The sequence below is a fragment of the Salvelinus alpinus genome, chromosome 15 (assembly GCF_045679555.1).
Source record: "Salvelinus alpinus chromosome 15, SLU_Salpinus.1, whole genome shotgun sequence".
NCBI classification, from domain to species: Eukaryota; Metazoa; Chordata; class Actinopteri; order Salmoniformes; family Salmonidae; genus Salvelinus; species Salvelinus alpinus.
The window spans coordinates 37,791,770-37,813,464 of NC_092100.1; the positions used below are offsets into that span (position 1 = coordinate 37,791,770).

Here is a 21,695-nt window from a genome sequence, read left to right on the forward strand (position 1 = left end):
GCGGGCATGCGGGAGACCGGGGTTCAATTCACAGACGGGGAGGAAGGAGTAGCCTGTCCTTGTGAATAAGAGTTTGTTCTTAACTGACTTGCCTAGTCAAATAAAGATTACACTAAGAGCATAATATTTCTACACCATAATTGTAGTCTAACCAATACCCAAACGGAGATTCAGTCAAAAATAAAATCTCATTGATTTATCAAGACCAGTCCCCATGCTTGTCTCAGAGCAGCGCAAAACGGTGCTAAAATAGGCTATTGCTTCAAATCCTATTGCTTCTAACTTCAAAATGCTCTTTAAATAAATAAGACCTACACCACTTTTAACAGCACATTACTCAACACTAGTGAGACTCATGTCGCCTACGGTAGGCCTACAGTATATAAAAAAAAATGACGTGACTCTCCACCATTAATTACATATAGAGGAATGGATGATTCTAAATTAAAACCGAAAGCCGCCTAATGGGTCTCCGGGTGGCGGTCGGCACGGGTATCTGTAGCAACGCATTTTGGGCTATTATAATACTCTACATGGTGTCCAGGTCAGGATAACCAAAATATTTCTTTATTAAAGACTATCAGAAATAATGTTGTTATTAAATTATTTTGATCCAAATCCATGAATGAGTGAGTCACTCAGCTTTATGTAGGTGCAGGCTATATGACTGTGCCATCAACTTGATTATACAGTTGAAGTCGGAAGTTTACATACACCTTAGCCAAGTACATTTAAACTCAGTTTTTCACAATTTCTGACATTTAAATATTCCCTGTCTTAGGTCAGTTAGGATCACCACTTTATTTTAAGAATGTGAAATGTCAGAATAATAGTAGAGAGAATGTTATTTCAACTTTTATTTCTTTCATCACATTCCCAGTGAGTCAGAAGTTTACATACACTCAATTAGTACTTGGTAGCAATGCCTATAAATTGTTTAACTTGGGTCAAATGTATCGGGTAGCCTTCCACAAGCTTCCCACAATAAGTTGGGTGAATTTTGGCCCATTCCTCCTGACAGAGCTGGTGTAACTGAATCAGGTTTGTGGGCCTCCTTGCTCGCACATGCTTTTTCAGTTCTGCCCACACATTTTCTATAGGACTGAGGTCAGGGCTTTGTGATGGCCACTCCAATACCTTGACTTTGTTGTCCTTAAGCCATTTTGCCACAACTTTGGAAGTATGCTTGGGATCATTGTCTATTTGGAAGACCCATTTGCGACCAAGCTTTAACTTCCTGACTGATGTCTTGAGATGTTGCTTCAATATATCCACATAACTTTCCATCCTCATGATGCCATCTATTTTGTGAAGTGCACCAGTCCCTCCTGCAGCAAAGCACCCCCACAACATGATGCTGCCACCCCCGTGATTCACAGTTGGGATGGTGTTCTTCGGCTTGCAAGCCTCCCCCTTTTTCCTCCAAACATAACGATGGTCATTATGGCCAAACAGTTCTATTTTTGTTTCATCAGACCAGAGGACATTTCTCCAAAAAGTACGATCTTTGTCCCCAAGTGCAGTTGCAAACCGTAGACTGGCTTTTTTATGGTGGTTTTGGAGCAGTGGCTTCTGAAAGGCTGAGCGGCCTTTCAGGTTATGTCAATATAGGACTCATTTTACTGTGGATATAGATACCTTTGTACCTGTTTCCTCCAGCACCTTCACAAGGTCCTTTGCTGTTGTTCTGTGATTGATTTGAACTTTTCGCACCAAAGTACGTTTATCTCTAGGAGACAAAACGTGTCCCCTTCCTGAGCGATATGACGGCTGCATGGTCCCATGGTGTTTATACTTGCGTGCTATTGTTTGTACAGATGAACGTGGTACCTTCAGGAGTTTGGAAATTGCTCCCAAGGATGAACCAGACTTGTGGAGGTCTACAATTTTGTTTCTGAGGTCTTGACTGATTTCTTTAGATTTTCCCATGATGTCAAGCACTGTGATACAAGGTAGGCCTTGAAATAGACCCACAGGTACACCTCCAATTGACTCAAATGATGTCAAATTGCCTATCAGAAGCTTCTAAAGCCATGACATCATTTTCTGGAATTTTCCAAGCTGTTTAAACAGTCAACATAGTGTATGTAAACTTCTGACCCACTGGAATTGTGATACAGTGAATTATATGTGAAATAATCTGTCTGTAAACAATTGATGGAAAATTACTAGTGTCATGCACAAAGTAGATGTTCTAACCGACTTGCCAAAACTATAGTTTGTTAACAAGAAATTTGTGAAGTGGTTGAAAAACGAGTTTTAATGACTCCAACCTATGTGTATGTAAACTTCCAACTTCAACTGTATATAACGATATTTTGGAGGTTTTTTCGTAATATTTTTTTTATTTTAAAGTGAGCGATTGTAATCTGAATAAAGGCCAAAATAATATTTGTAAAGGCCAAAACATTTATTTCTGTTTTTTGAGGGAGAGAAACGCTGGGCCAATTGTGCGCCGCCCTATGGGACTCCCAATCATGGTCTGATGTGATACAAAATAATACTTTTTGTGGTATTATTTGTTTTGTCTTTTCTGGTGCATTAAACTGAAATTGCAACCAATCACGGCCAGTTGTGATACAGCCAACCTAACTTCGAAATATATATTGACGATAGAATTCTCCTCCTACCCTCCTTCTAGACAAGTCTATTGTCCAGTTATCTGCTAATAGCCATAATGAAGCTGTACAACATGCCTGTGTGTGTTTGAAAGATTATTTTCCAGTAAGCAACATTTTGTTTACCTTCATTAGACAATTATTTTTGCAAATGCAAATTAATTACTTAAAAGTCATACAATGTGATTTTCTGGATTTTTGTTTTAGATTCCGTCTCTCACAGTTGAAGTGTGACAGACCTCTACATGCTTTGTAAGTAGGATACACTGCCGATTTTGCAGGTTATCCCCACTGTAAGTATGGTTCTCCCCACTGTAAGTATGGTTCTCAATCATAGACAACGATAATGCAGCTTCATTATCTTCAAGCCAAAAGACAGCTGCCTCTGATTGAGAACCACACCCGGGCCAAACACAAAGAAATACAAAACATAGAAAATGAACATAGAATGCCCACCCAAATCACACCCTAACCAAACCAAAATAGAGACATAAAAAGCTCTCTACGCTCAGTGCGTCACAATTTCTCAAGCAAGAATTTTGTTATGACTGTCTGGGAGTGGTCTGAGTGGGGAAGGGAAAACTGAAAACTTGGTGTTATTGACAGAGATTATTGGAACTCTCTTTCTTATTGGTCCATTAACAAATGTCCCCCCTGCTGATATCACCAGGCAGGCCAAAACTCCATCCCACCAAAACCTGAACAAATTTCAATCTGTCTTTTCAGACAGCTCTTACACTAAAAGGGCATTATCATAATTTAACAGTATTATTCCAACCTCATAATGTGGAAATATACACAGAGTGTACCAATCATTAGGAACACCTGCTCTTTCCATGACATAGACTGATCAGGTGAATCCAGGAGAAAGCTATGATCCCTTATTGATGTTGCATGTTAAATCCACTTCAATAAGTGTAGATGAATGGGAGGAGACAGGTTAAAGAAGGATTTTAAAGCCTTGAGACAATTGAGACATGGCTTGTGCATGTGTGCCATTCAGAGGGTAAATGGGCAAGACAAAATATTTAAGTGCCTTTGAATGGGGTATGGTAGTAGGTGCCAGGTGCACCGGTTTGAGTGTGTCATGAACTGCAATGCTGCTGGGTTTTTCACGCTCAACAGTTTCCCGTGTGTATCAAGAATGGTCTACCACCCAAAGGACATTCAGCCAACTGTAGGAAGCATTGGAGTTAACATGGCCCAGCATCCCTGTGGTACGCTTTCGACACCTTGTAGTCCATGCCCCGATGAATTGAGGCTGTTCTGAGGGCAAAACAGGTGGCAACTAGGGCTGTTGCGGTCATGAAATTTTGTCAGACAGTTATTGTCATGTAAAAGACTGCCGGTCTCATGATAATTGACTGTTAATTAACAAACACGTTTAGCATCTCCAGGCCGCTGATGTTCGTCTTTGGAACATCTACATTTAAAAAAAGTCTAATAAATAAATGTTATATACGCCATCACAATAAATCCATGATTTATTTTAGTCGGGTCTAAAAAACATTATGATATGAAGAAAATGTATTTCAGAAGAACAGAATATGACTTGGCCTACTGTTAGCTGGCTGTGCTTCATGCCATAGGATGTAGGCTTGTTCATTTAGCTGACAAGATATGCTAATAAGTCCCGTGCCATAATTTTGCAGCGGAATAAAATCTAAATGATATTTAAATTATATTTTTCCCATTCTGGAGCGAGTGCGCATACGAAGTAGCTATGTTGAGCGTAAAAGTGAGTTTGAAGCAGATCCTATGCGCTAGATTTAGAGTCATTTGCCAACTTTAGTTGTGAATGATACAAACCTTTCTTAGAATTTCTTAGAAATCAACACATGTATGAGCTGCATGATGTGACTATAGGCTATTGATGATTTGAGAAAGTTGCAAAAAAAGCTTGTGCTCTGTTCCTTGCCTCAGGCTGCACAGCTGTTCTTTCATCAAGTGATCATATCTTCACCCCTAAGACTATTCTCCAATTGAATCTTTACTAATATTTCAAATTAGTTTGGATTTGGAATGGCCCATTATCAATGGGCAGGAACAGTGGGCAGGAACAGGGGCAGGGGAAAAATACATGTCCTCCGTATGCACTCGAAAAGCGAATGGAGGCCGGTCCATTTTTCAATGATGCCTGAAAGGCTACTTTGATTTTATAGCTGAGCTTAATATGAGCAGCTGAGAAATAAATATAACAACACTTATTTCACTCCATGCATCAACCACTATTTGAGGAGGATATACCGCCCAAACTCTGTATACCATGGCCTCTCCAACCCTAACCCCGGAGCTACCCAGTGCTTCATTTGGGAAACCACGTGAAATCTGTTCGGGAACATCGTTAGTAACATTTCACTAAACAGTTGACAGCCCTTCTGCACGCTCGAAAAAGGAATAAAGGGAGAGAGATGGAAATGCATGGTAGTGAGAAATTCTGTATAGCTAAAGGTAATGTGCCACCCAATTAATTATGAAAATATTTTAAAAAATCCCTATTACTAGGTTATTCAAAATCCAATACAAATTCACTATAATTATAGGCTACCTGTAAGCCGGCCTGCACAATCAATGAACCATCAGCATCGCCTAGGGCTCTCTCCCAGAATCAGGGATAGACATTTTGCATAAGGTAACCAGTCCACCCAGTATGCATAATAATACAGTCCACACTCAAAGGCCATTACTAAAATGTGTTTAATTTTGGATTATTGGCTAGACCAATGATGCACCGAAGACATCTTAAATCAGTTTTGTTTTATGTTTTTCTGCTATGGGTAATATGCAGTAGGCTATGTTTTGTATAACTGCACATTGATCTCTGCATTGATGTCAGAGTGGTTAGAGGGACGATAGAGCCCTGAGTACCAGACCATTAGCGGCCTGATGATCGTTAGCAAGTTGTGTACTACCAAAGCATGTCCAGAGTGCATAACAGGAGATTACCGTGCCTCATGACTGTCGGTGAAGCGACATGTATGGTCAGCCCTACATGCAACTCAATATTAGGAAGGTGTTCCTAATGTTTTGTACACTCAGTGTATATATAAAATACAGGAAAATCACATTGACTGCACTGGCTCTTTAGAACATTTCTAGTTTATCTATAGATGGTTGAAAGGAACGACGTGTTATGCCCGATCCGCTCAGTTTCCCATCACAAAACAACAGAAAATGGCCCATATGAGTAGAACCAGCTCACCTGTTTTTACACTATGATTTGACTATTAGATGTTCAATGTTTCTTAAAAAAAAAAAAAAAAAAGGGAGGGAGGGAGGGAGGGAGGGAGGGAGGCTTCACCATATTAAAACAAGAGTTCAGTTACCGTAACAGGGTTGACCTTAAAATGAGGAACAGGTTGTTTGTTTTTTTACCTTAAAAATGAATCACTAATCACAGGAAATAAATACTTATCTTCAGAAATGACTTTGAATAACAAGGGCTTTACAACAGGGCTCAAAACTGTGACCAAAACACTCGCTTTTGCGGCCCTTGACTTGGCAGTGCACTTTTGATTTATGATTTATTCAAACTGTATTGTGCAATTGACCAAAAATGTACCATCTGAAAGTATCTGCCTGTCCCTGTTTCACTGTCGGCTGCTGTGTGAGCGAGCCACTCTCTCTCTCCCTACTGTGCGCATGGAGGAGTGGTGCATTCTAATAAGCACAACCAAATGACTGTTGCTCAAAATGCAATTGCGGGAAAAATACAGTTTTCAAAGCAACTACTGTCACAGCTTTCTGTGAGTATATAATTTATTTCTCTCAACACTGAGTTCATGGCATCACTTTACCACCGGAGTAGTAGTTTCTATGTGGTCTATATTAAAAGGCATTTAATTTACTATAATATGCTTATACAATTCAATATGTGTGCCCAATTTCTACTTGCAGCAGTTTTTTTTAAATCTCAATGTCAAATCATTCTGTGTAACAATTTAATATGATTGTTTTCAATCAAAATGGTCAAAAAGAAACAGAAAAAGCTTCTTTGCAAAAGCAATTTCTCAAGCAAGAATTTTGCTAGGACTGTCTGGGAGTGGTCTGAGTGGGGAAAACGTAAAACTAGCTGTTATTGGCAGAGGTTTGGAACGGTCTTTCTTATTGGTCTATTCACTAATTTACCACCTAGCGATGTCACCAGGCAAGCCAAAACTCCATCCCACCAAAACAGGCTGAAGTTTCAAGTTTCACATTAAAAGATCATTATCATAATTTTCACAATTTCACAGTATTATTTCAACCTCATATTTTGGAATTATATATAAAACACAGGTAAATCATGTTTTTGATTGGGACGCAAAAGGCACTCATTTCGTGGAATGACCCACATGATATGTCCTCTCCTGAACCAGGAGAGGCTCAAAGACAGCCAAGAATGCATATATATATTTTAGTCATTTTTTATATTTTTTGGAGCTAAAGCACCTGGTATTCCCAGGCGGTCTATCGTCCCAGTACTAACCAGGCCCGACCTTGAACTGGCGTGTTCAGGGTGGTCATCTCTGCAACTCCTCAATTGGCTCGGGAGAGGCAAAGGTCGAGTCATGCGTCCTCCGAAACATGACCCGCCTGGCCACCTACGTCTTATCACACTACTCGCTTAACCCGGATGTCAGCCGCACCAATGTGTCAGAGGAAAGACTGTTCGACTAACGACCAGAGTCAGCTTGCAGGCTCCCGGTCCGGTTGCAAGGAGTCACTGGAGCACGATGAGCCAAGGAAAGCCCCACCGGCCTAACCCTCCCCTACCCCAGACAGCCCCACATGCACTGTCCTATGGAACTCCCTGTCACGGCCAGATGTGGCACAGCTTGGGATCGAACCCTAGGCTGTAGTGGTGCCTCAGCACTGCGGTGCAGTTCTTTTGACCTCTGCGCCACCCAGGAGCACAAGAATGCATACATATCATGAGGGATACAAATCATGCAAACGTCTTCAGGCTCAACAAGAAAACAGATTTGGTAATCCATCTTGAGTGCATGTGCTCTGATCATATTCCCAGCCCTGCTTTGGAACTGGAACAAGGAAGCAGAGTGCTACAGTGACTTCATTGCTACACTCACTGCTTTCAGGGCTTGAAGGGGCTAACTGTGCATTCTGTCCTGCACCTGGCTATGTTGACTGCTGAGTTGGACAATCACCAGGATAACTCTCTTTCTTTCTTTCTCCCTCCCTCCCTCTCCCCCTCCATCTCTCTTTCAAACAATCCCTCCTTGTATAAGTCAAGGCAACAACTTTCCCTTTAAGGCAAAATCTCCAGCCTCGTGCTTCTTCTGCGCCAGACTTGACCCCTGTCTTACTGTCTGACATTCTCCGATCGACAGACAATAGCTTCAGGTCAGCGATAGCGAGCATCACAGGGTCTCTCTTCTTCCTGCCAATAACATACGGCGGGAGCTTTATCCTATTTCCTCTGTGGATGGGCTCAGTTCCTCAGAGAGCAGTGTATGGGGTTTAATTGAGGAGTGTGTGTGTGTTTAAGTAAAGTGGGGGGGTCTCAGTAGAGAGACTGTATAGCGTGTGAGACCCCTGCTGAATAGAAAGAGCATTAGCCTCTCCGACTCCGAGAGAGGGGGAAAAAAGAGCCTTTCATTGGCCCCTTAGCCCCGCCAACAGGTTGTTTACTGCAGCCTCGGCCAATGACAAGACATTTTATTCCATAACAACGTCAAACGTTCACGTCAACATTCGGCCACAATGAACAAAGCCCTGGCTCACAGTAGCAGTATCATCATGCGCTTGTCATTTCCTAAATATGATCCAAATATGTATGTAGAGTGCCTGCATACCCTCGTAAACCTGGTCATGATATTCACAGACAGCCAACAATAAAAACAAAAAACTAAGAAACAAGCGTGACATTCACAGAAAAATGTATAGGCTAAGAGTTCGATGTGCTGCTCCAGCTGAACAGTGAACACATGAAGAATTGATTCGGACTTACCCCCTAACACCCCAGAGCGCTTCAGCTGTGCTTGAGGTGACCAGACAGACAACATACAGAGCTAACAGAGGGAAAGTGGAGTGAGAAGAGAGAGGGAAAAAGTGAGTGTGGAGAGTAGGAGGCAAAGAAGAGAGGGGTGATTAGAAAGAGGGAGAGTGGAGAGTTTGTGAGTAATGCAGAAAGAGGGGACAAGGCAGGAAGTTGAGTTCAGCCCTATTAGGAGTCTCTGAGGAACACGTTGAGTCTTTTAAACATGGCCAGCCTTAGTCCCAGACACAGCCATGCTAAGACCTAACAGCACCCAGGAATAGTTGTAGGTCTGTCTAACACTCATACACAGCAGCTGCTGCTGCAATGAATCTCTCCTTCAATGTTATACAAAGAGACAAAAAAAGAAGAGAATTGAGAACCTGCCTCAATTGGAAGTAAATAAGAAGTTGAAATGTTCCACGTAATATTATTCATCCTACTGACCCAAGATGGCTTGTAAACATCTGTGATAACATTCTGAGCAAATAATGAATGATGCTCATCTATATTATCTGTTTATAGCCTATATATAAATATATGTTGTTAGACAAAGGAAGATGACGATGGTTGCTAAAGATGGTTGGCGACGGTAATGGTTGTTTTATATGGTTGGCATAAGTAACGACTACTTGAGATGGTTGGCATAAGTAACGGTTGCTTGAGATCGTTGGCAAAAGTAATGGCAAAAATACAGCATTTCCATAGACCCAGGTGTGCTTCCTGCTACTCACCGAGACCCTTTCTGAGCACCTGTCCATGTCCAGCCAGTCCATGAGCATGTGAGCGGTGCTGCTGGGGACCTGGGCCCTCAGGGTGTCCCTCTCCTCCTCTCTGGGCTGCAGCTCCAGGGCCAGCCTCAGGTCCTCAACCAGCTGCAGCACCTGCAGGGGTCCCGCGCTGCCCGGGGAGCCCAGCTCAAACAGGCCGTTGGTGTACTCAGCTGCAGCTTTGGAGCCTGCCAGGGACAAAGGACAAAGAGTCATTATAGTGGACAAGATAATACATATCAGCACATATACATTTCGCAGTATCAGACCCACTCAGCTCCCTACTACACGTCCAACCTACAGGAGGGTAGCTCTCCAGGAACAGGGTCTGAGAGCCCTAGGTAAGAGCAATAAGTGTACAGTGTGGCGCCTGAAAGAAGAGATTTTACGTTTGGTAGCTAATCCCAGATTACGGAGAGAGGATCAGAGCAGCAGTGTATTATCATGACTTCTTAATGCTCCAATACGCTTCCTTTTTCCCTATTAGCCTACTTTACACTAGCATCAGATCGAGGCAGAACATGCAAACACATTTCCTTTGTTTTGCCATTATGGAACTAGAGATGATGTGACCTAAAGGACAGGTCAGGACAGAGGACATTTTACATTTACATTGATAAGACCACGGTGAAGTACTATAGCTGGTTAAGACCAGGGAATGCCTATGTGGCCTAGAGGTCAATATGAAAATGGCCTCACCACTCCTATGATACTGGGGTGGGCCATGAGGTCACATGGGCCTGTGGATAGAGTTGTCACGTGTTTCTGTCCCCCTAATGCCTTCACACTCAACTGGCTGATGTATCATGACATCATAATGATGTTTCTTCCTATTGTTATGTTAGCAGAAAAGTGAAGTAAAGTTTTTTTTAAATTACAAAAATTTAAAAAATCTGGTGGTCTTGGCAGTACTAACCTGATCCCAGATCTGTTTGTGTTTGCTTGCCCACTCCTATGGTCAATGTCATAACATGTAGCACAAACAGATCTGGGACTAGTCCATATCTATGTATACAAAGAGCCGTACTTTCGCTGATGAAAAAACATGCAGCGAAACTATGGTACATTGAGTGCATGCTATGGTTGGCTTGACATTTGAGGACGACGTAGAAAAGAAAACCCTAGATTTTCCATAAATATGCCTGTGCCTGCCTGAGGGTCAGTGGGGATACAAACATAGAGGAATGGATTATATACTCATGCTCAACTGCATCTCTTTAACAAATATCAGTATCTCAATCAGTATCTCAAAATATGATGATTGGGATTCCTCGCAGTAATTACATTTTGATTCAATTCTATTTGTAGTTCGTGACACACCAAGGCTACATAGTAAAGTAATACACTTGACTTCTAATTGACCATATCTTACTGTGGTAATAGCAATGCTTAGTTGGTGAACATATTGTCTTCACCTTGACAACTTGGTCAGTCAAGCATATCTAGTATACTCAGCTTTATTCAGATCACAAGCCTGTTACAAAACAGTTGGTGCAATAAAACGCCTTAAACAAGTTAACACGCCAGCTCAGTTAAACAGTAGTTGTAGTTTCGTATGTTCTTCTCTTTGTCTGAGCATAGTTTGAAGTTGGTTGAGGTTTCCAAATACTATTCAAATAACTAATTCATATTATCCTAGTATCGATTGACAATAAGTGAAAAAACATAAAGAAACGAATTATTCAACTTAAGATGATAATATTACTGTATCGCTCATCTCATTCAGATGTCCCAGCAATAACCAGTAGGTGGCATATTTTCAAGCCCACCACCACTGCAGCAACTCATTACCTGAATATTATACCTTAATGTCAAGTGCCTTTCAGAGATGTTTCCCACGTATACTGTAAACAAAAAGTATTTCCTAAGTATTTTCTAATACTCAAATGTAATCAGAACAGTATCTCAAAATATGATGATTGGGATTCCTCGCAGTAATTACATTTTGATTAAATTCTATTTGTAGTTCGTGACACACCAAGGCTACATAGTGAAGTAATACACTTGACTTCTAATTGACCATATCTTACTGTGGTAATAGCAATGCTTAGTTGGTGAACATATTGTTTTCACCTTGACAACTTGGTCAGTCAAGCATATTGAACCTGATTTCTTGTCATGGTGGATTGAGAGGAAAGGGGAGGACCAGTGGCATGATATTCAAATATTAGACAAGATGTATTTAGATTTACACAATAACACACACTGCTGTGATATTCCCGAACACACAGGAAGTGACTCCATGATGAATCCTGTGGTTGTCAGTGTTGCAGGCCTTTCTCTCTCTCCACAGAGTCTGATTGTAGCGAGTTGTCTTGCTGATCCTTTCGGCAACAAACTGGCATGTTGATCTCCACCCCCCACGCTCTAATTTGTTGACTGACTGCATTAAACATTTATCCTCTATTAGTTAAATCATGTTGGCAATAGCTGAGCTTGCTGCAGGGAATGTGACCCCGAGCCACACTCCCTACAAAGTATTGTCCCTAATTTAACAGACACACACACACACACACACACACACACACACACACACACACACACACACACACACACACACGGGTACACACGCAGTGGCTTTCCAAAAGCTTGGCAGTCGGCTAAGTAGCCGATAACAGACTCATTGTAAGCCGGCTACTTTTTCTACTTCATATATTAACCAGACTTCTTTTCATTTCAAAGTTTACATTCGCTAGACAGAAAAGTCTATATATACTTCTCCCGAATGATATGCATCTTTTAGCGATCTATTGATAGGACAGGCGCCTGTCAGTCACAAAGGAAATGATGACAGGGAAACTGGTGTGCCAATCTGCTGTCTGTCCCGCCTCTCGGTAGGCCTACCTGCGTTATTTTTGTACGCTGTGGTTGGCTGCAGTGAAATGTATTTTCACGGAGGAGGGAGAGCATGATGCTTCTTAATCGTCTCCTGTGAGTGAATTTACACATCCCCGTGTGAATGTTTCCCCTCTAATTTTTCCAGCAGCAGTGGCAAAGTTAGCGTGGGGGGGGGGGGGGGGGGGGGTCTAAGCATTGCCCTTCTCTCGGCCACAGAGACAACATTTGTTTCCTGCAATACTACACATTTTGTCACGGGGCTGAGAGAGGCCTAGACAATATCCAAAACAACTAACAACACACTGAATTCATACAATTCATATATTTTCAGTAATCATGTCTTTCTACTCAATACCACAACTCATTTTACCAATTTGGGAGGTAAAGTCATTTAAGTATTCAATAAATTAGCTGTTTATTTCAGTTGGAAGCAAGGCAATAGAATGTACCAGAAGACACCAAAATAGAGCTAGTTCCGGAACCCCCCAACCCGGATTCCATGGTGGGCTACTTTTTATATCTGGCTGCTTATTCCATGTACTTACAGAAAACACTGCACACACACACACACACACACACAAACTGTTACTGCATAGACCCTTTAAACAGGTTTCATAATGTACATGCAAGAAAAAGGACGATGCCATTCAAACACACTCATATCTTGGGAGCACATCATAGCAGAACAGACTCATCTGATTTCCACTGTAAACAAGCTAAACATCCAATCATGCTCCTTCCTTATCCTGGAGGATCTCCAACAAAGCCCATTGAAATAACATTCAGGTCTGACATACTGTAAGCCAGTGTGGGTTCTTCATTTGAATGCTATCTCTTTCATTCATCTTCATCTTTGCAACATCAACTGTATTTGGCTGGTTGACGTTTACTGGGACACATCTTGTCCAGGAGACAGAGCTGAGCGATTTGAAAACAAAGATGTGTCTTTTGGTCTTAATTTAAGGTTAGGGCAGCAGTGTGGTTACAGTTAGGGTTAGGTTTAAAATCTTACATTGTGGCTGTGCCAGCTAGTAGCTACAGATTTGCCTCTCTGTTTTCAGCGTGTTGGAATGAAACGCATTAGCTGGAGATTTCCATCCACACTATGAATACTGTTTTTATATGTCATTCGGGCCATCACTGCCTGCTGGGCATCTTCAGCATGAGTAGACAGGCCCTGCCATGTCCTCCATGTCTCTAAACATGAGTTATGGCGTCAAAGATTATATAAACACACCACCGATACGAAAATGTATGCACGCATGACTATGAGTCGCTTTGGACAAAAGCACCTACTAAATGGCATGTATTGTTATATTGCTATTATAGTATCACAGTATGTATCATGTCAACGTTTTTTCAGACCCTGCGACTTGACCAGAAAATACCCAGCTAGCACATAACGTTCTGAGAACCTGGTGAGAGTGTGGTTTTCCTATAGTTATTTTGCATAGAACCTTCCCATAACTTTCTGTGAATGTTGCAAGATAGTTGCTTGGCTTTGGAACATTCTCAGCACATTTAAGGAACTTCACAAAAAACATTATTTTCTTGGTATTTTATTAATTTAACAGAATGTTCCTAAACATTCAAACATGGTTACATTTAATAAAACATGTGGTAACGTTCTAGGAACATTCTCCAACTGGTTTAACATTGAGAATGTTCTCAAATAGTTCAGAGAACGTTAACATTCTTCTGTGGGAATTTCAGTACTTCCGCATTATGTTTCCTACAGGTTTTTTAATGGTTCTATTTAAAGTAATGTTCTCAAATTGTTCCAAGGATTTTAAGAAACAACGTTCTTCTGTGGGAATTTCAGTACTTCCACATTATGTTTCCTACAGGTTTTTTAATGGTTCTATTTAAAGTAATGTTCTCAAATTGTTCCAAGAATTTTAAGAAACAACGTTCTTCTGTGGGAATTTCAGTACTTCAACATAACGTTTTCTGCAGGTTTACTCATGGTTCTATTTAAAGTAATGTTCTCAGAACGTTCAGAGAATGTTAAGAAAGGCCAACCCACTTGCAAGCCGGCCCCACCCACTGGGGAGCCAGGCCCAGCCAATCAGAATGAGTTTTTCCCCACAAAAGGGCTTTATTACAGACAGAAATACTCCTCAGCAGCCCCACTCTGCCCTCTCAGACAATCCCGCAGGTGAAGAAGCCGGATGTGGAGGTCCTGGGCTGGCGTGGTTACACGTGGTTCTCTGCTGTTGTGAGGCCGGTTAGACGTACTTCCAAATTCTCTAAAACAACGTTGGAGCAGCTTATGATAGCGACATTAACATTAAATTCTCTGGCAACAGCTCTGGTGGACATTCTTGCAGCCAGCATGCCAATTGCACGTTCCCTAAAAACTTGAGACATCTGTGGCATTTTGTTGTGTGATAAAACATTGTCCCATTCTTGCATAATCAATGCTTGGAGTTTGTCAGAATTTGTGGGGTTTTGTTTGTCCACCCGCCTCTTGAGGATTGACCACAAGTTCTCAATGGGATTAAGGTCTGGGGAGTTTCCTGGCCATGGACCCAAAATATCGATGTCTTGTTCCCCGAGCCACTTAGTTATCACTTTTGCCTTATGGCAAGGTGCTCCATCATGCTGGAAAAGGCATTGTTCCTCACCAAACTGTTCCTGGATGGTTGGGAGAAGTTGCTCTCGGAGGATGTGTTGGTACCATTCTTTATTCATGGCTGTGTTCTTAGGCAAAATTGTGAGCCCACTCCCTTGGCTGAGAAGCAACCCCACACATGAATGGTCTCAGGATGCTTTACTGTTGGCATGACACAGGACTGATGGTAGCGCTCACCTTGTCTTCTCCGGACAAGCTTTTTTCCGGATGCCCCAAACAATCGGAAAGGGGATTCTGACTTTACCCCAGTCCTCAGCAGCCCATCCCCGTACCTTTTGCAGAATATCAGTCTGTCCCTGATGTTTTTCCTGGAGAGAAGTGGCTTCTTTGCTGCCCTTCTTGACACCAGGCCATCCTCCAAAAGTCTTCGCCTCACTGTGCGTGCAGATGCACTCACACCTGCCTGCTGCCATTCCTGAGCAAGCTCTGTACTGGTGGTGCCCCGATCTCGCAACTGAATCAACTTTAGGAGACAGTCCTGGCGCTTGCTGGACTTTCTTGGGTGCCCTGAAGCCTTCTTCACAACAATTCAACCACTCGCCTTGAAGTTCTTGATGATCCGATAAATGGTTGATTTAGGTGCAATCTTACTGGCAGCAATATCCTTGCCTGTGAAGCCCTTTTTGTGCAAAGCAATGATGACGGCATGTGTTTCCTTGCAGGTAACCATGGTTGACAAAGGAGGAACAATGATTCCAAGCACCACCCTCCTTTTGAAGCTTCCAGTCTGTTATTCAAACTCAATCAGCATGACAGAGTGATCTCCAGCCTTGTCCTCGTCAACACTCACACCTGTGTTAACGAGAGAATCACTGACATGATGTCAGCTGGTCCTTTTGTGGCAGGGCTGAAATGCAGTGGAAATGTTTTTGGGGGGATTCAGTTCATTTGCATGGCAAAGAGGGACTTTGCAATTAATTGCAATTCATCTGATCACTCTTCATAACATTCTGGAGTATATGCAAATTGCCATCATACAAACTGAGACAGCAGACTTTGTGAAAATTAATATTTGTGTCATTCTCAAAACGTTTGGCCACGACTGTAGATGGATAATGGCCCGAAGCATACTGCGAAAGCAACCCAATACTTTTTTAAGGAAAAGAAGTGGAATGTGGCTCAATGGCCAAGTCAATCACCTGACCTAAATCCAATTGAGCATGCATTTCACTTGCTGAAGGCAAAACTGAAGGTAAAACGCCCCAAGAACAAGCAGGAACTGAAGACCGCTGCAGTAAAGGCCTGGCAGAGCATCACCAGGGAAGAAACACAGCATCTGGTGATGTCTATTGGTTCCAGACTTCAGGCAGTCATTGACTGCAAAGGATTTGCAACCAAGTATTAAAACTCACAATTTAATTTATGATTATGCTTGTGTAACAGTTTAACTTTAGTCCGTCCCCTCGCCCCGACCCGGGTGCGAACCAGGGACCCTCTGCACACATCAACAACAGTCACCCACGAAGCATCGTTACCCATCGCTCCACAAAAGCTGCGGCCCTTGCAGAGCAAGGGGAACCACTACTTCAAGGTCTCAAAGCGAGTGACGTCACCGATTGAAACACTATTAGCGCGCACCACCGCTAACTAGCTAGCCATTTCACATCGGTTACACTCACCCCCCTTTCGACCTCCTCCTTTTCCGCAGCAACCAGTGATCCGGGTCAACAGCATCAATGTAACAGTATAACTTTAGTCCGTCCCCTCGCCCCGACCGCGAACCAGGGACCCTCTGCACACATCAACAACAGTCACCCACGAAGCATCGTTACCCATCGCTCCACAAAAGCTGCGGCCCTTGCAGAGCAAGGGGAACCACTACTTCAAGGTCTCAAAGCGAGTGACGTCACCGATTGAAACGCTATTAGCGCGCACCACCGCTAACTAGCTAGCCATTTCACATCGGTTACACTTGTTTGTCCAATTACTTTTGAGCCCCTAAAAATGGGGGGCTATGTATACAAATGGTTGTAATTCTTACAAGGTTCATACAATCATTTTGACAAAACTCTTAAATTAAAGATGAAAGTCTGCACTTAAAGCACATCTTGATTGTTTCCTTTCAAATCCATTGTGGTGGCGTACAGAGACAAATGTATGCAAATTGTGTCACTGTCCAAATACTTATGGACCTGACTGTACATCTGAATATCATTGATGCCGTGCCACAAGAAAACATTTGTGTTTGCATGGTTAATGCCTAAGCAAAGGAATTTACATGTGTCCCATCTGTGCTTGGAGTTCAAAACAGTTAACCCAAATTAAGCTAGTATTATTAGAAGTGTTTTTAAAAGTCCTCTTGAAACATTCATTGAACGTTTTAAGGAAGTAATTCAAAAACCTTTACATTTCGTTCAAAACATACACAATTTAGAGAATGTTCTCAGAACGTTATATAATACCTTAAACTATCATTTCCGTTCTCAGAATGTTATAAAAGTTTCAGGGAACCAAAGTAAAACATTTTCAGAACCTGCCTGCAACCTAAAAACTAACATTCCCAGAACAGGCAAAATTTTCACTTTGTTCTCAGAATGTTAAAAAAATCGTTCTGTTTTACCAGTCAGTAAACTTATGGCTTCAGTACCAGAACCAATAAGAAACTAAAAACATATGTTCCCACAACTTCCAAGAATCCAAATGTGCTAGCTGGGTAGTAACTGTGTACAAAGAAGGTATAATGCTGTAATGAGCTATTTTCAAAAGAAATTAACAAGTTGATCCTGTTTGTTTTGTATTCCAAATGTATCTCTCAGCTTTGTTTACATTTACAAATCTTTTCAATGGTGAATCAAAAGAGCATAATAAGAACTGTGATGAGTGGATTATATGTATTTGGGAAAGATTAAAGTGACAAAATACTGGAATATGATAATGAGTTCAATCACTCTTACCTGCAATGATGTCATCCATTTGCTCCAAGGCAGCCTCCAACATGTGACTTGCATCTGAGGCCATGGCGACAGACTACTGCATCGGCCTCTATGCTTGGTGTCCTAGGAAAGAAAGACCATTGTTAAATTCTAAGAATCAGGAATTCTAGATGAGTTCAAATCTAATATATGCTAGCTTTGTTAGCTTTGTACACATTGAACAGTAAACAACATAGAAAAAAAGGGTAAAAAAAAAGAGGTTAAAGATTAGAGGTTAAAGTGAAATATATTTTCCATAACCAAAAATATAGTATTTTCAGCTGTTTGAAGCTGGTGTACAAAACTGAAAGTAAAAGACGCAAAAACAAACCTTAACAGCACACATAGAACCGATCTACCGCTTCTTAGACTTGCTTTCAATGACAAAGACAGATCTGTAACTCATATTTCTATGTGAATTTGGTTGGGTCGCCCAAAAAGTTACATATTGCAGGTTTAAGAAATGTCATATGGTACGATTACCCACATATACATACCTAAACGGAGTACTGAGGATCAATTGTACTGCTGTGATATATTCTCCATTGAAATGTTTTCAGATATTGTATGTCTTCTTCCTAGGCATACATTTCAGTGTGATACCATTGGCTTGGCCTGGTATAGTGAGTACTGGTATTTTCCCTGGATCATCACCGTCAGTAAGACAGGGCATGGCTTAGGGGCTGGTTCCCCCCCACCCCTCTGATGACTGTACAGCACAGGACCCCTGTTCTAATGAGGCCTCCGAGCCACCCAGCAGGGTCTCCAACCTCTGTCATTCTGCTTTACAGCCGTCAGCATCTACCCTCTTAAACAGAGAGAACAGCACATCCCCTGAGTAGCCCCCCAGGTTACGGGATTTAAACACACTGTGAATGTCTTGCTTCTTTCAGCTGTTGACAGAGCTGATGGTTGGTGGGCTTGGGGCAATGCTTCCCCTATACTAATTTAGCAGCTACATTGTTGCCACTGCTGCAAACAATCTGATTTTTCAGATTTAAAAAAATATATTTACAGTTGAAGTCGGAGGTTTACATACACCTTAGCCAAATACATTTAAACTCAGTTTTTCACAATTCCTGACATTTAATCCTAGTAACAATTCCCTGTCTTCGGTCAGTTGAGATCACCACTTTATTTTAAGAATGTGAAATGTCAGAATAATAGTAGAGAGAATGATTTATTTCAGCTTTTATTTCTTTCATCACATTCCCAGTGGGTCAGAAGTTTACATACACTCAATTAGTATTTGGTAGCATTGCCTTTAAATTGTTTAACGTGGGTCAAACGTTTCAGGTAGCCTTCCACAAGCTTCCCACAATAAATTGGGTGAATTTTGGCCCGTTCCTCCTGACAGAGCTGGTGTAGCTGAGTCGGGTTTGTAGGCCTCCTTGCTCACACACACTTTTTCAGTTCTGCCCACAAACTTTCTATAGGACTGAGGTCAGGGCTTTGTGATGGCCACTCCAATTCCTTGACTTTGTTGTCCTTAAGCCATTTTGCCATAACTTTGGAAGTATGCTTGTGGTCATTGTGCATTTGGAAGACCCATTTGCGACCAAGCTTTAACTTCCTGACTGATGTCTTGAGATGTTGCTTCAATATATCCACATAATTTTCCTTCCTCGAGATGCCATCTATTTTGTGAAGTGCACCAGTCCCTCCTGCAGCAAATCACCCCCACAACATGATGCTGCCACCCCCGTGCTTCACGGTTGGGATGGTGTTCTTCGGCTAGTAAGCCTCTCCCTTTTTCCTCCAAACATAACGATGGTCATTATGGCCAAACAGTTCTATTTTTGTTTAATCAGACCAGAGGACATTTCTCCAAAAAGTAAGATCTTTGTCCCCATGTGCAGTTGCAAACCGTAGTCTGGCTTTTTTATGGTGGTTTTGGAGCAGTGTCTTCTTCATTCCTGAGCGGCCTTTCAGGTTATGTTGATATAGGACTCGTTTTACTGTGGATATAGATACTTTTGTACCTGTTTCCTCCATTATCTTCACAAGGTCCTTTGCTGTTGTTCTGGGATTGATTTGCACTTTTCGCACCAAAGTATGTTCATCTCTAGGAGACAGAACACGTCTCCTTCCTGAGCGGTATGACGGCTGCATGGTCCCATGGTGTTTATACTTGCGTACTATTGTTTATACAGATGAACGTGGTACCTTCAGGCATCTGGAAATTGCTCCCAAGGATGAACCAGACTTGTGGAGGTCTACAATTTGTTTTGAGTTCTTGGCTGATTTCTTTAGATTTTCCCATGGTGTCAAGCAAAGAGGCACAGAATTTGAAGGTAGGCCTTGAAATATATCCACATGTACACCTCCAATTGACTCAAATGATGTCAATTAACCTATCAGAAGCTTCTAAAGCCATTACATAATTTTCTGGAATTTTCCAAGCTGTTTAAAGGCACAGTCAATTTAGTGTATGTAAACTTCTGACCCACTGGAATTGTGATACAGTGAATGATAAGTGAAATAATCAGTCAGTACACAATTGTTGGAAAATAAAATAAAAGTGTATTTGTCATGTGCGCCGAATACAACAGGTGTTGACCTTACAGTGAAATGCTTACTTACAGGCTCTAACCAATAGTGCAAAAAAGGTATTAGGTGAACAATAGGTAGGTAAAGAAATAAAACAACAGTAAAAAGACAGGCTTTATACAGTAGCGAGGCTATAAAAGTAGCGAGGCTACATACAGACACTGGTTAGTCAGGCTGTTTGAGGTAGTATGTACATGTAGATATGGTTAAAGTGACTACGCATATATGATGAACAGAGAGTAGCAGTAGCGTAAAAAAGGGGTTGGCGGGTGGTGGGTGGGACACAATGCAGATAGCCCGGTTAGCCAATGTTCGGGAGCACTGGTTGGTCGGCCCAATTGAGGTAGTATGTACATCCATGTATAGTTAAAGTGAGAAGACATATATGATAAACAGAGAGTAGCAGCAGTGTAAAAAGAGGGGTTGGGGGGGGCACAATGCAAATAGTCCGGGTAGCCATTTGATAACCTGTTCAGGAGTCTTATGGCTTGGGGGTAAAAACTGTTGAGAAGCCTTTTTGTCCTAGACTTGGCACTCCGGTACCGCTTGCCATGCGGTAGTAGAGAGAACAGTCTATGACTGGGGTGGCTGGGGTCTTTGAAAATTTCTCCAACACCGCCTGGTGTAGAGGTCCTGGATGGCAGGCAGCTTAGCCCCAGTGACATGCTGGCCCGTACGCACTACCCTCTGTAGTGCTTTGCGGTCAGAGGTCGAGCAATTGCCGTACCAGGCAGTGATGCAACCAGTCAGGATGCTCTCGATGTTGCAGCTGTAGAACCTTTTGAGGATCTCAGGACCCATGCCAAATCTTTTTAGTTTCCTGAGGGGGAATAGGCTTTGTCGTGCCCTCATCACGACTGTCTTGGTGTGTTTGGACCATTCTAGTTTGTTGTTGATGTGGACACCAAGGAACTTGAAGCTCTCAACCTGCTCCACTACAGCCCCGTCGATGAGAATGGGGGCGTACTCTGTCCTCCTTTTCCTGTAGTCCACAATCATCTCCTTAGTCTTGGTTACGTTGAGGGAGAGGTTGTTATTCTGGCACCACCCGGCCAGGTCTCTGACCTCCTCCCTATAGGCTGTCTCGTTGTTGTCGGTGATCAGGCCTACCACTGTTGTGTCGTTTGCAAACTTAATGATGGTGTTGGAGTCGTGCCTGGCCATGCAGTCGTGGGTTAACAGGGAGTACAGGAGGGGACTGAGCACGCACCCCTGCGGAGATCCAGTTTTGAGGATCAGCGTGGCAGATGTGTTGCTACCTACCCTCACCACCTGGGGGTGGCCAGTCAGGAAGTCCAGGATCCAGTTGCAGAGGGAGGTGTTTAGTCCCAGGATCCTTAGCTTAGTGATGAGCTTTGAGGGTACTATGGTGTTGAACGCTGAGCTGTAGTCAAT

General features: G+C 42.3%; 1 protein-coding gene across 13 annotated transcripts in view; it reads right to left on the minus strand.

Moving 5' to 3' along the window:
• Nucleotides 1-21,695, minus strand: part of LOC139540016 (liprin-beta-2-like) — a 121,675-nt gene that overhangs the window by 70,692 nt on the left and 29,288 nt on the right. For 11 of the 13 annotated variants that reach the window (XR_011668064.1, XR_011668062.1, XR_011668061.1 and 8 more), the window contains exons 1-2: nt 17,733-17,814; nt 9,330-9,553 (exon numbers count right to left, since the gene is read on the minus strand). Coding sequence is in view for 1 of the 13 variants with exons in the window: in XM_071343505.1 (XP_071199606.1) it covers nt 9,330-9,553; nt 17,733-17,796 (288 nt within the window). In the remaining 12 variants the exon portion in view is untranslated. Of the gene's footprint in view, nt 1-8,568; nt 8,688-9,329; nt 9,554-17,732; nt 17,835-21,695 lie in introns of those variants that run through there. The other 2 variants (XR_011668053.1, XR_011668063.1) reach the window with 2 other exon arrangements.